Source organism: Mobula hypostoma, chromosome 25 (genome assembly GCF_963921235.1).
Source record: "Mobula hypostoma chromosome 25, sMobHyp1.1, whole genome shotgun sequence".
Classification (NCBI taxonomy): domain Eukaryota; kingdom Metazoa; phylum Chordata; class Chondrichthyes; order Myliobatiformes; family Myliobatidae; genus Mobula; species Mobula hypostoma.
The window spans coordinates 1,269,869-1,284,929 of record NC_086121.1 but is presented as its reverse complement, the minus strand read 5'-3'; the positions used below and the strand labels follow the sequence as shown (position 1 = coordinate 1,284,929).

The following is a 15,061-nucleotide window of genomic DNA, read 5'->3' as shown; positions in this document are numbered from 1 at the left end:
ACTTGTGGGCTGCTCCCTCCACATCCTTAGATCATTGACACAAAACGACACAATTCCCTCTGTGTTTTGATGTACATGTGCTATCAAAAGATGATTCCATCTAATCTAGCCTCATGATTTTGTAATCATCTATAGCAGGAGTTCTCAGCCTTTCTTTGTGCTGTGGACCCCTACCATTAACTGAGCCTCCTTCGCTCCAGGGAAAACAGTCCCAGCCTATCTGTTCTCTCCTTGTGCCTGGAGCCCTCCAGTCCGTGTGACATGACTGTGAATCCTCTCTGCACCACCTCCAACGTAATCACTTCCCATTGTACAGTGTGGTGACCAAAACTACACTCGCTGCTCCAGATGGGTCTCACCAACACCCAACTGTGTTGTTCCAGCTCTTGTACTCTGCCTCATCCAGTGAAGGCAAGCTGAGGTCAAAAGTTCTTGTCCACTTGAACTTCCTCTCAGCTGAATCATCAGCCGGGTGACCTCAGTACTGCCTACAGTGACTTGCTTCCGGTTTCACATGGGTCATCACATTTAGTGGGTTGATGTCTGTGTCTACTCGGACATGACTGCCCCCGTTCGCATACCTGTAGGGTGCTACTCCTCACCTCTGGCTGCATATTAGCCTCATGTTTACTCATCTAACGCAGAGGGGGACAGGATGGGAAGAGAATAGCGGAGTTAACCTGCTCTTGGGGCTGGCTGAAATAGCTATCCATGAATCCTAGAGACAGACAGTGGAGTGTTCTGCCCAGGTTGAACTGTAGTGGTTTGAATTTATAATAAATTTACTTTGTTAAAGAACAGTTGCAGCTGCAAGTCAGCATCCATCTGGTGAATGTATGTGGGAAGAGGTAGAGCTGAAGGGTTAGTTATGTCATCATGCTCTTTTTGGCATTGTTTATTACAGGAGATCACCAACTGGATCAACGGCTCTACGTCGAGTCCACACCACTCCAAACACCATGACAAATCTGTTACTACCGGTGACTGCAGAGCCTGCTGAGTGCTTAGTGTGTTCGGAATTATCGTTCCTGGTCCTCTTTGTTCCTTGCCAGCACTCTGTCGTGTGTGAAGGTATGGTCCACAGTCTCTCCTGTCAGTGCCAGCACTCTGTCGTGTGTGAAGGTATGGTCCACAGTCTCTCCTGTCAGTGCCAGCACTCTGTCGTGTGTGAAGGTATGGTCCACAGTCTCTCCTGTCAGTACACTGTTGTATGCACAGGTACAGTACAGTCTCTCCTGTCAGTACACTGTTGTATATACAGGTACAGTACAGTCTCTCCTGTCAGTACACTGTTGTATGTACACGTACAGTACAGTCTCTCCTGTCAGTACACTGTTGTATGCACAGGTACAGTACAGTCTCTCCTGTCAGTACACTGTTGTATATACAGGTACAGTAGTCTCTCCTGTCAGTACACTGTTGTATGTACACGTACAGTAGTCTCTCCTGTCAGTACACTGTATGTATGTACAGGTACAGTACACAGTCTCTCCTGTCAGTACACTGTTGTATATACAGGTACAGTACAGTCTCTCCTGTCAGTACACTGTTGTATATACAGGTACAGTACAGTCTCGTCAGTACACTGTTGTATATACAGGTACAGTACAGTCTCTCCTGTCAGTACACTGTTGTATGCACAGGTACAGTACAGTCTCTCCTGTCAGTACACTGTTGTATATACAGGTACAGTACAGTCTCTCTTGTCAGTACACTGTTGTATGCACAGGTACAGTACAGTCCCTCCTGTCAGTACACTTGTATGTACAGGTACAGTACACAGTCTCTCCTGTCAGTACACTGTTGTATGCACAGGTACAGTACAGTCTCACCTGTCAGTACACTTGTATGTACAGGTACAGTACAGTCTCTCCTGTCGGTACACTGTTGTATGCACAGGTACAGTACAGTCTCTCCTGTCAGTACACTGTTGTATATACAGGTACAGTACAGTCTCTCCTGTCAGTACACTGTTGTATGCACAGGTACAGTAGTCTCTCCTGTCAGTACACTGTTGTATGTACAGGTACAGTACAGTCTCTCCTGTCAGTACACTGTTGTATGCACAGGTACAGTACACAGTCTCTCCTGTCAGTACACTTGTATGTACAGGTACAGTACACAGTCTCTCCTGTCAGTACACTGTTGTATGCACAGGTACAGTAGTCTCTCCTGTCAGTACACTGTTGTATGCACAGGTACAGTAGTCTCTCCTGTCAGTACACTGTTGTATGCACAGGTACAGTACAGTCTCTCCTGTCAGTACACTGTTGTATGTACAGGTACAGTACACAGTCTCTCCTGTCAGTACATTGTATGTATGTACGGGTACAGTACACAGTCTCTCCTGTCAGTACACTGTTATATGTACAGGTGCAGTACAGTCTGTCCTGTCAGTACGCTGTCTTGTGTGGAGGTACAGTACACAGTCTCTCCTGTCAGTACACTGTTGTACGTGCAGGTACAGTACACAGTCTCTCCTGTCAGTACACTGTATGTACAGGTACAGTACTGTCTCCTGTCAGTACACTGTTGTATGTACAGGTACAGTACAGTCTCTCCTGTCAGTACACTGTTGTATGTGCAGGTACAGTATAGTCTTTCCTGACAGTACACTGTATGTACAGGTACATACAGTACACTGTACACAGTACACAGTCTCTCCTGTCAGTACACTGTATGTACAGGTACAGTTAGTCTCTCCTGTTAGTACACTGTTGTATGTACAGGTGCAGTACAGTCTCTCCTGTCAGTACACTGTCATGTGTGGAGGTACAGTACACAGTCTCTCCTGTCAGTACACTGTATGTATGTACAGGTACAGTACACAGTCTCTCCTGTCAGTACACTGTTGTATGTGCAGGTACAGTACATAGTCTCTCTTGTCAGTACACTGTATGTACAGGTACAGTACAGTCTCTACTGTCAGTACACTGTCATGTGTGGAGGTACAGTACACAGTCTCATTCATCTTCTGTTATCTTTTGTAACTCTAAAAGAGAAAACTAATTGAAAGAAAAACAAGGGAGTCGGAATGTGAGTGTGTGCACTATGTACAGTGTATATGGTTGTATATATAACCATAATGAATGATTGAAACACACAAAGAGTGCATAATCAAAACAATATTTGACACAACTACTATATACTGCACACATTCACAGCACAGTGAATTTTAAATTGTTTTAGATTTAATTGTTGTGGAGAATATCTTACCCTTGTGGGATAACGTCTTTCCAGACAGTGCACTTTGCTTCACAGGGGGAGCTTGTGTCTGGGAAACAGTCTCATGTTCTGGGGCCTCTGCTCTGCTGCTTGTCGGAGCTGGCTCTGGGACTTCAGGAAATGGTTCTGACAGCTCTGGACACCTTTTACTCCTTTCGTCTTTCTTTTCCCAGATGCTCTTGGCATCTTCTGGATGTGTTGGCATCCCGAACAGTGTATGGCAAGCTGCTCGATCTGCTGATGTTTGCCAGGCCACCAGACAAAGTTTCACGCCAACGTTTTGACCATGCCCAGCTCCTCCAACACTCTAGCTCTCAGCTTGGGTAGTGCAACTACTCTCAATCGCAGCATAAGGAAACCTCTTTCAAGGGCAAGTTCATCCCTGCACTAATAAAAATGGGGGAACTGGAAATTCTACTGCACATTCCAGCCACTTTGAGTCACCATGTAGAACTGAGACTTTGTGGGGTTTTTTCTAGTTTCCTTTTTGATCATCTCTGCCATAATAGGGAGACTTCCAATCTTCTTTATGGAGAATGTCTAAAGAGGAGTGTCCTCTTTAGTAAATTTTTCAGGTATTTCTTTTTCCAATTGTAAACAGAACAACCCATCAGCATTTCCATGACTGGTCATCCTCATGAACTCAGTCTTGTAATTGTATCCTCGGGAAACAGAGCCCATCTCTGTATTCATGCGACTGTTAGTGGAACACCTTTCTGAGCATTGAAGTGGACACAAGCGGTTGATGATCAGTAATGAGGGTGAACTCTCTCCCATACAAGTACTGGTTGAAATATTTTACACCCCAACCAGACTCAAGGCCTCTCTGTCAATCTGTGCGTAACTTTTCCCTGCGGCAGTAAGGGAACGTGATGCAAAGGCTTTGGGGTATTCACTTTCATCACTCAACATGTGACATGACTGCACCTATCCCATAAGGTGAGGCGTCACAGACAAGCTTCACTGGAAAATGGGGATCATAATGTGTGAGTACAGTGTCTGACATCACCCTTTATGTTTTGGAAAGCCATCTCACTACTTTGTCCATTGCCATTTCTTCCCGATCTGTAGTAATGTGCTCATGGGGTGGAGCACAGTAGCCAGGTTTGGCAGGAACCTGTTATAGTAATTGACAAATCCTAACTGAGATACATCCTTTTGCCTTGGGGTATCCACCACCGTTTGAATATTCTCAGCACACTTGTTTAAATCTTGTATGTCAGTGGTGCGACCACAGTAAGTGATGCTTTGTTTAAGAATTCACACTTATTGTGTTGTGCTGTGAGCCTATAATCTCCTCAAAGAATAGGACCAATGTGAGAATAGGACCAATCAGGTGCGATAGTGGAAACGTGTGTATGGAGGCAGAGGAGGTAGTGGAGGTAATTAATGAATAATTTGCTTCAGTATTCACCAAGGAAAAAGGACCTTGGCAATTGTGGGGATGACTTCCAGGAGACTGAAACACTTGATCATATAGACATTAAGAAAGGGGAGATGCTGGAGCTATTGAAAAGCATTAAGTTGGATAAGTCACCGGGACCAGATGAGATATACCCCAGGCTACTGTGGGAAGTGAGGGAGGAGATTGCTGAGCCTCTGGCGATAATCTTTGCATCATCAATAGGGACGGGAGAAGTTCCAGAGGATTGGAGGGTTGCAAATGTTGTTCCCTTGATCAAGAAAGGGCGTAGAGATAACCTAGAAAATTATAGGCCAGTGAGTCTGACTTCAGTGATGGGCAAGTTGTTAGAGAAAATCCTGAGAGGCAGGATTTATGACCATTTGGAGAGACATAACCTGATTAGAGATAGTCAGCATGGCTTTGTCAAGGTCATGCCTTACGAGCCTGATTGAATTCTTTGAGGATGTAACAAAACACATTGATGAAGGTAGAGCAGTGGATGTAGTGTATATGGATTTTAGCAAGGCATTTGATAAGGTTCCTCATGTAAAGCTTATTCAGAAAGTAATGAGTCATGGGATCCAAGGAGACCTTGCTTTGTGGATCCGGAATTTGCTTGCCCACAGAAGGCGAAGTGTGGTTACAGGTGGTTCATGTTCTGCATGGAGATCGGTGACCAGTGGTGTTCTGCAGGGATCTTTTCTGGGACACCTCCTCTTTGTGATTTTTATAAATGACCTGGATGAAGAAGTAGAAAGGTGGGTTAGTAAGTCTGCTGATGACACAAAGGTTGGGAGTGTTGTGGACAGTCTGGAGGGTTGTCAGAGGTTACAGCGGGACATCGATAGGATGCAGAACTGGGCTGAGAAGTGGCAGATGGACTTCAACCCAGACAAGTATGAAGTGGTTCATTTGGTAGGTCTACTTTGAAAACAGAATATAAAATAAATGGTAAGACTCTTGGAAGTGTGGAAGATCTGAGAGATCTTGGGGTCCGTGTCGATATGACACTCAAAGCTGCTGCTCAGGTTGACAGTGTTGTTAAGAAGGCTTATGGTGTGTTGGCATTCATCAACCATAGGATTGAGTTCAAGAGCCGTGAGGTAACGTTACAGCTATATCAGACCTCAGTCAGACCCCACTTGGAGTACTTTGTTCAGTTCCAGTCATCTCACTACAGGAAGGATGTGGATACTATAGAGAGAGTGCAGAGGAGATTTACAAGGATATTGCCTGGATTGGAGGGCGTACCTTATGAGAATAGGTTGAGTGTACTTGGCTGAGGTTTTATAAGGCACTGGTGAGGCCTCGCCTTGAGTATTGTGAACAGTTTTGGGCCCCTCATCTTCGAAAAGATGTGCTGGCATTGGAGAGGGTCCAGAGAAGATTCACAAGGATGATTCCAGGAATGAAAGGGTTATCATATGAGGAACATTTGATGGCTCTGGGTCTGAACTCGCTGGAATTCAGAAGGATTGGGGGGGGTATCTCATTGAAACATTTTGAATGTTGAAAGACCTAGACAGAGTAGATGTGGAAAGCATATTTCCCATGGTGAGAGCGTCCAGGACAAGAGGGCACAGGATGGTGAATTTGTGGAATTCGTTGCCACATGCAGCTGTGGAGGCCAGGTCATTGGGTGTACTTAAGGCAGAGATTGATATGATTGGACATGGCATCCAAGATTACAGGGAGAAGGCCGGGAACTGGGGTTGAGGAGGAGAAAAAAAGATCAGCCATGATTGAATGGCGGAGCAGACTCGATGGGCCAGATGGCCTAATTCTGCTCCTATGGTCTTTTTTCCTTGGAGCCGCGGAGGATGAGAGGTGACCTGATAGAGGTGTATAAGATGATGAGGGGCATTGATCACGTGGATAGCCAGAGGCTTTTTCCCAGGGCTGAAATGGCTGACATGAAGGCACATAGTTTAAGGTGCTTGGAGATAGGTTCCAAGGGGATGTCAGGGGTAAGTTTTTCACACACAGAGTGCTGGGTGCGTGGAATGCACTGCCGGCAGCGGTGGTGGAAGCGGATATAATCGGGTCTTTTAAGAGCCTCTTAGATAGGTACATGGAGCTTAGAAATATAGAGGTCTATGTGCTAGGGAAATCCTAGGCAGTCTCTCGAGTAGGTTACATGGTAGGTCGAAGGGCATGTAATGTGGTGTAAATTTCTATGTTCTGTCAGTTAGGAGCCATTTCTGAATGCTTTCTTGTAAGATTCCATGAGCTAAACAATCGCTTAGTATGTCATTAAGCCTATTACAGAACTGACAATACTCAATCTCTTCAATTCAACCACGTACGCTGAAATGGACTCCCTTACCTTTTAATTCTACTTATGAAACCTAAAGCATTCTGCAATCAACACTGTTTTCGGTTCTAAATGTCCCTGCATTACTTTCACACTATCAACGAAGCTCATTTTGGCTGGTCTGGTTGGAGCAGTCAAACTTCTAGGCAAACTGTATGCAGTTCCATCTATTGCACCCAGTAACACTGGCACTCACTTCTCATCCGCTGTTCTGTTTGCTCTCAAATGCTGCTCAGTTTGTTCAGTATACATCATCCAGTTATCGTTTGTACAGTTGGATATGACTGTCTTTCTGTTGTAGCCAGCCATTTCTGCCTTTTCTTTTTATGATTATCACCCCATACTCACTGTTCATGAACCCATTTTCTGCCTTTCTTTTAACTCAACCATCTCTGAAGAAGCATGTTCTGTGCAGTGTTTTTTACTCAACTGTTTCTCACCGTGTTTTTTTTTAAACACGTACGTCTCACTGAGACTGGAATGCAAGTTTAAATTTGTATTTACTTCCCCACCACTGAGCACATCTACAAGGAACGCTGTCCCAGGAAAGCGGCATCCATCACCAGGGACCCCACCATCTAGTCCAAGCCCTCTTCTCACTACTACCATGGGGCAGGATTTCAGGTTCACCACCACCAGGTTCGGGAACAGTTATTACCCCTCAACCAACAGGCTGCTGAATTCACATGGATCACTTCACCCACCTCAGCTCTGAACTCACTCCACAACCCGTCGATTCACCTTCAAGGACTTTACAACTCGTACTCAGGATCATTTTTTCACTTGCACAGGGAATGGAGGGTTATGGGCTGAGTGCAGGTCAGTGGGACTAGCTGAGAGTAAGAGTTCAGCACGGACTAGAAGGGCCGAGATGGCCTGTTTCCGTGCTGTAATTGTTATATGGTTATATTTGTCTTAATTTGCATGCTGGTTATTGGTCAGTCTTTGTTAAAGTATAGTTTTTTGTAAATTACATTGTGTTTCTATTTTTCCATAAAATTCCTGCAAGAAAATGAATATCAAGATATGATATGATTACCAACATAATGATAATAAATTAACTTCGAGATGTATGAGAATTATAAGATGTATTATAAATGTTAATACCTGACATTTGTTTGATTACAGAGTGTTCTGTAAGAATGAAGAAATGTATCAAATGCCAAGTGTCTATAGCAAAGAAAATCAGACATGGTAATGTATTAACCACATTCTTAAATCTATATTCCGAGAACAGGTTTTTGGTAGAACATGGAACAGTACAGCACAGGGACAGACCATTCGGCCCACAATGTACAGCGCAGGATCCGGCCATTCGGCCCACAGTCTTGGTGCTAACCTTGATGGAGCTTGTACGGGATCCTCATCCCTCCATTTCCTGTATATTTGTGTGTGTTTGTCAAAAACACAAGATTCTGCAGTTGCTGGAAATCCAAAGCAACACACACAAAGTACTGGAGGAACTCAGCAGGTCAGGCAGCATCTTTGGAAATGAATGAACAGTCATCACTTCTGGCCGAGACCTTTCATCAGGACTGGAAAGGAAGGGGGAAGATGCCAGAATAAGAGAGTGCAAGGAGGGGGAAGAGTACAAGTGAGAAGGTGACAGGTGAAGCCAGGTGGGTGATGCCTGTAAAGCAGAGAAAGTATTCAGAATCAGGAGAGCACCTTAAACACATAAAAGATTCTTCAGCTGCTGGAAATCCAGAGCAACGCACACAAGATGCTGGAGGAACTCAGCAGGCCAGGCAGCATCTACGGAGAGGAATAAACAGTGGACATTTCGCACCGAGACCCTTCTGGCTTCTTCCCCCTTCCTTCCCCTGGAAAAGAAGGGGGCAGGTGCTAGAATAAGAAGGTGGGGAGGAGCGGGGAAGGACTAAAAGCTGATAGGTGAAGCTTGGTGAGGGGGCAGGTGGGTGGGGGAGGGGGATGAAGTGAGAAGCTGGAAGGGGATAGTTGGAAAAAGTAAGGGACTGAAGAAGAAATAATCTAATATCATAACCCCACCACTCAAACAAGATGAGGTGAGTTGTCGTCTGGTGCTCACCAAAGAGACAGGCTGAGACACTCAGTGACACTTTCACAAGAGCAAAAATAATCACGAGCTGTTGTTAAAGTGAAGAACAAGTGTGATTCAAAGAGCCATGTGGAGTACTGATGTTCCACTGTAACCTGTAAGATTTTTACCTAATTATCCTGGGTTTTAAACGTTTTGGAAGTATTAAACTGGTATTTCACATCAAAGAGATTTTCAGAGATTAGTTTTATTTGTCACGTGTATATGGAAACCAGAAGTAAGATGCCTCATCCAGGGATGAGCTGGGTGCGGCCCACAAGTGTCACCATGTTTCTAGCACTAATACAGCACACCCACAACGTACTAACCCTAACCTGCATGTGGGAGGAAACCAGAGCACACGTAGGAAACCCACATGGTCACACAGGATCAACATAGAAACTTCTACAGGAGGCAGCAAGAACTGAGCCCTAATCAATGGTACTGTAAAGCATTACTCAATCCACAGCCACTCCGCTCAATAATTCTGAGTCAACAGGAAAGTCAGTTTTATAGATTATTATAAATCACATTCAGTTAGAAGTTAGGAAAATTATGTACAGCTGATTTAATATGGCTATCTTTTATGCTTAGTGATCAAGTCAAGGTCTATATTTTCAGTTACTGGCAAGTATTCAGGTTTTCAGTCTTGGTAAACCACAGATAGGTTTAAGCTGCCAGATCCTGGGATCTGCCTACATGTTCAGTGCGATAGATACGAGCAGTGTGCAGCCACGACTTTCAATAAACACTTGCTTCATTGTTCTGTCTACCAACACCGAAGTTGTTATTTGCGATCTGTAAATGTTGAGATGGGAAGGTTACAGCTGCTGCATCGGCAGTGACAGAGAACTGACTGGCTTCTGTTACAGATAACACCGAGGTGGAAAGCGGCTCCACCAGTGAAGCGCCCGACCAGAGGAAGTTACTGGAACAGCTTCAGTCCCGGTACAGGCAGATGGAGGAACGGATAATATGCCCAATCTGTATCGATAATCAGATTAAACTGGTGTTCCAGTGTGGCCACGGGTCCTGCCTGGAGTGCAGCGTTGCCCTGAAAGCATGTCCAATCTGCCGTCAGAACATTCGAGAGCGGATACATATCTTTGTTTGATGCATGACAGGACGACTTTTTTATTGATTCTATTTTTCTCCACACCCCCTCTGCCCTGGATCTTTCCTGTGATGCCCTGTTTGTGCTTATTACCAACCTTCAGTTATAACTCTTCTCGGTATTCGTAGAATACGCGTGTGTGAGGTTAGTATTGGCTGCTCCTCAGTGTCCCCGATAGCTTGATTGTCCGCTGTGTGGCTTCAGTGGGTGAGATGATACCAAGGAGAGCAGCAAGACTGTACATAACACAAAGCAGGTTTATTAATCTGATAATGTCCCTCTAAATAGTTGTAGATGCTGGAACAATGCACAAGGCTGCAATATAACCCCTTACTGAATATGTATATTATAAACAGTGTAATATAATCCCTTATCTAACACCTGTGGTTTATGTTCAATTGTATATATTGTGGGAATACGAAATACACTTGAATGTTTCTTCAGCCCCCATAGTGAATAGTACTTATTCTCTTCACATCAGCACAGACCCTTCCGGTCACCATTTACAAAGAGCAATATTGTTACCTATTTTATTTAAAAGACTATCCTCTTCTGTGCATCATTTTAATTTGAGTTTGACTATTTTACCTTAAATGTTGTCTGAAAGACGTGGCACAATGTTGAAAACACTTGTGGTTGACAGAAAGAAGAGGGTAACTGATTAATTCACTGTTTAAATACGGAGCTCTGGTCACAGGGGAACCCTTTGATTGTGAATGTAAGTTACTCTGCTGAAGCCATAATCAGGAAATATGATTTGACCCACCAGGTCAACTTGGAAAGGAGACTGTTAAAGGCAAGGCATTGAATCTGTGAAATGTTCGTCCTATTTTTACTCATACTTTCTATTCTAAGGTGTTTTTATATTTAAATATTCCATGAAAATAAAGCCATGAAGATGTGTCTCAGGAGTTCTCAGCTCACCAAACTCGACTTGTTTTTGGACTTGCTTGTATTCAGGGAGCGTATCGTGGTGAAGACCAGCGTGGTGTTGAGTTTCTGCATCAGGATAACTGCAGACCTTTGCTTTTATTAGATTTACCAGTGGTACAGAGTGAAAGAACTTAAATGAAAGTAGTAATTTCTGGGGAAAAAAACAGCTCTACAGATGTTGCAGTCCAGAGCTGGAGGAACTGGGGGGGTCAGGCAGCATCTGTGAAGGGATGATGGGGGGGGATGTCTCGGGTGGAGACCCATCATCAGGACTGAAAGGCGGACGGGAAACCTCAGCACGTCTGGCAGCGTGTTGGAAGGAAAAGCAATTTATGTTTCAAGTCAAAGGAGTGGGAGGGAGAGAAGGTGGCTGAGCTGCAGTGACAGAGAAGGGAATGATGACTGTGCCTGTGTCTTGTGTTGGGCGTTTTGTAAAGTCTGGTCTGGTGACGTCGCATGGTCTGGTTCACTGGGACATGCCCAGTCGGCTGCAGTATGTGAAGTGAAAGGGAGCAGCAGAAGGGCGAAGTAAACCTTACCTCCCCAGTCCTGACCAAGGGTCTCAGCCTGAGACTATTCATTTCCCTTTATAGATTCTGCCGGACCTGTGCTATGTGTTTTCTGCCCATTGTAGACATACTCTTTGCTCCACGCCTTCCTCCCCCACCTGAACAGGCTTGCCTTCTCTCTTCAAACTGAGACGTCAACTGTTTCTCCCTCCACGAATGCTGCCCGACCTGCTGAATGTTTCCAGAACTTTCAGTTTTTATTTTAAATTCTAGTATCTGCATGTTTTGACTGTCAGAACATTAATACAGTACATACCAATGCTTGTATGCCGTGTGTCATGGGTTTTTGTCTCCGTTCTCTGATTGGAATGTAAATTACATGTTAATTTACATTAACATGCATTTACATTAATTGCATGGTTAAACCAGAAGCAATCGCTTTTATCAGAAGTGTGATTGTATCAAGACATGATGTTCTCCAAATCTACCAGAAAGATTGGGGGAATATTTTGTTATAAAGAAGAGAAATTCAGAGCTGGAAAGGAAATCCAGTTAGTGTTTAAGTGTGCTCGAGAAGCACAGGGTCATCACCCTCTCATACAGTAGTTACACATTAATAACTATGTACATCTTTATAATTCTGTTCTCATTAAATAAAACTAGCTGGAAAATTCTTTCACAAGGGGTCTCTGCCTTTTGTATCATGACCACTTTCGACTGACTCAGGATTAAAGCACCAGTTTATTTGTAACAATACTGTTACTGAAGTCAAGAACAGGGTTGCAGCAGCGAACTCTAAGGTTTTAAGGCCATGCCAACATTTGTCGTGCTTATCTGTCACACCAAAGTGTAATTGAGGGCCTCTGTTGGCCTGGGTCGACCATGGACGCTGCGTCCCAGCTGTCAGAGACAAGCCAGGGCAGTACGATATGGAGAGCAGGCCCTCCCTCTCCACGCAACTGATGAGTCCAAAGGAACAGTGGAGACCCATACGGCTTGGCACCAGCTCCATTGCAGAAATTGCCAGTCAGCGTTGAGCTCAACGTGGCGCTGCCTTTGGGGCTCAATTTTTCCCTCAGGGTTTACTTCTGAAGCCTTCCTCATAAGTGGGTACAGCTGCAAGGCAGAGGAGCTTGAGATCAGAGTTTATCTTCTAGATGAGCTGCCAACCACAGCTGATAAGCTCCATCTGTCTGAAACGTAATTAGATAGATAGATACTTTATTAATCCCAAAGGAAATGACAGTGTCACGATAGCATTACAAGTGTAGATATAAATATCAGAAGAGAAGTAGAAAGAATAAAAAATAAATTACCACAAACAGTCTAATGGGGGGGAGGGGGGGTCATCACTTCCCCAGCTATAGGTTCGTTATAGAGCCTATTGGCTGAGGGAAAGAATAACCTCATATAGCACTCTTCAGAGCAGCGCAGTTGTCTTAGACTATTGTTAAAAGTGGGCTCCTCTATTCAACCAAGGTGACATGCAGAGGGTGAGAAACGTTGTCCAGAATTGCCAGGATTTTCTGTAGGGTCCTTTGTTCTACCACAGCCTCCAGTGTGTCCACTTTGACTCCTATGACAGAGCCAGCCTTTCTAGTGCTGTGGAGCATGTGTGTTCAGGTAGTGAAACATGTTTAGTGTGCCAAGCTGACGGTATCCCTGTAAAGTGTGTGTGTTCAGGAATTACGGCTCAAATACAATTCTATTTCCAAAATGCCTAGAGTTCTGGTGCCTGTCTCTCTTTTCTCTCGATATCTTCCTGATATTACAGAAGGGTCAGACCACAAATCGCTCAATGTCTTCTCTGGGCAGGGAAAGCCTTTGATCTCTACTGTAGACTAAATTATCGTCAGTCCATCAGTAGACTGTGTCTGTTAGTGGAGTAGGAAGGAAGGATATTTCCAGCATTGCTGGTTTTTTGTGGTTTCTGAAGATGAACTCAACAATGCATCCCCTCATCAATAATACCACATCATAAACCTTTGAATAAATGTAGAAAACTGCAGTGTGGATATTTGTGGAACAGCAAATTCTTGCCCTTGGTGAGAAACACTTAACAGAACCTTTCTCCGGTGTGGTGGAAGATGGTCACGTTGAACAGTGGAGTTGTGAATCTGAGCATTAAGAAGTTGGTTGAAACTTGGTCAATGCAGAGTGATCATTCACTAAAAAGATGATTGTACTCAAAAGTTTCCACACTAGTTGTTAGGACAGTTAAGAAGACATATGGCGTGTTGGCCGTCATTGGTTGGGAGAATGAGTTCAAGAGCTGCGAGATAATGTAGCTTTATAAAACTCTGTTAGATCACACTTGGAATATTGTGTTCAGTTTTGCTCGCCTCACTATAGGAAGGATATGGCATCTCTCAAGAGGGTGCAGAGGAGAGTTATGAGAATGCTGCCTGGATTAGAATGCGTGTTTTATGAGGCATTGAGTGAGCTACAGCTTTCCTCTTTGGAGTGAAGGAAGGTGATGTGACTTAATAGAGGTGTACAAGATGATGAGAGGCATAGATTGAGTGATAGCCAGAGACTTTCTCCCAGGGCAGAAATGGCCAGTGCAAGGGGCATGATTTTAAGGCGATTGGAGGAGAGTATAGAGGAGATGTTGGAGATAAGTTCTTTACATAGAGTAGTGGGTGCATGGAACGTACTGCCCAGGGTGGTAGAGACAGATACATTAGGGACATTTAATAAACTCTTAGATAGGCACATGGATGATAGAAAATGGGGGGTTATGTAGGAGGGAAGGATTTGATTGATGTTGGACTAAATTAAAAGGTCAGCACAAGATCATGGACTCAGATCTCTGCTGTAATGTTCTATGTTATCTGTTGTTTGGAAGAATGGTTATGTCACAGTAAGTCAGTAAGACAACAGGAGGATGCCCAAGGTCTTTCTCAGAACCCTAATACTACCTCTGTCCAGGAATCCTCATGTTGAAATTCTGTGCTGTTCAATAAATTAAGAATTACAGTTATTACTGTGATACATTCAAATATTGCACATTTACTTAAATATTGAGCAAAGTAATTTTTCTCAAAGGGAATATTCCAGAATATCACCCATCCGGCTATAGACATGGACTTTAATTTGTGCAGTGTTGATACGTTCCAGGTGTAGTGTACGTGAACAGTGAAATTATCTGGCAGCTTTTCCTAGAGAAATTTGTAATTACTATTGAATAGAGAAATGCTGTTTATGCTTTGAGTAATTTTCATCATAGGGTCCCAAGGATTCAGCAAGTTGTGTGGCCGATGCAGAGAGGACAGGGAACACCCATTTCTGTTAACTAGAGTAAGCAATCACCTCCGAGTCTGACAACAGCCAAGGTATTCAAAGTTTAATTTTTTGTGGTTGTCCTGTGTGCACCTACACTTGGAAAAAAAAAGTCATCCATATGATGCTGCAGACTTTCCACAGAAACACCTGCATGGATCAGAAGTTTGCAGCTTTTTGTTCAATGTTTTCAGAATTTGATAAAGGATTAACACAGAAT

General features: G+C 43.9%; 1 protein-coding gene across 6 annotated transcripts in view; it reads left to right on the top strand.

Moving 5' to 3' along the window:
* The window catches only part of mib2 (MIB E3 ubiquitin protein ligase 2), a 231,864-nt gene extending 219,136 nt beyond the window's left edge, over window positions 1-12,728 (top strand). For 5 of the 6 annotated variants that reach the window (XM_063033206.1, XM_063033204.1, XM_063033205.1 and 2 more), the window contains 3 exons: window positions 905-1,071; window positions 8,073-8,138; window positions 9,876-12,726. In XM_063033206.1, the coding sequence (XP_062889276.1) occupies window positions 905-1,071; window positions 8,073-8,138; window positions 9,876-10,117 (475 nt within the window). In that variant the 3' untranslated portion in view covers window positions 10,118-12,726. Of the gene's footprint in view, window positions 1-904; window positions 1,072-8,072; window positions 8,139-9,875 lie in introns of all 6 variants that reach the window. The other variant, XM_063033209.1, reaches the window with a different exon arrangement.
* Window positions 12,729-15,061: the final 2,333 nt, after the last annotated feature.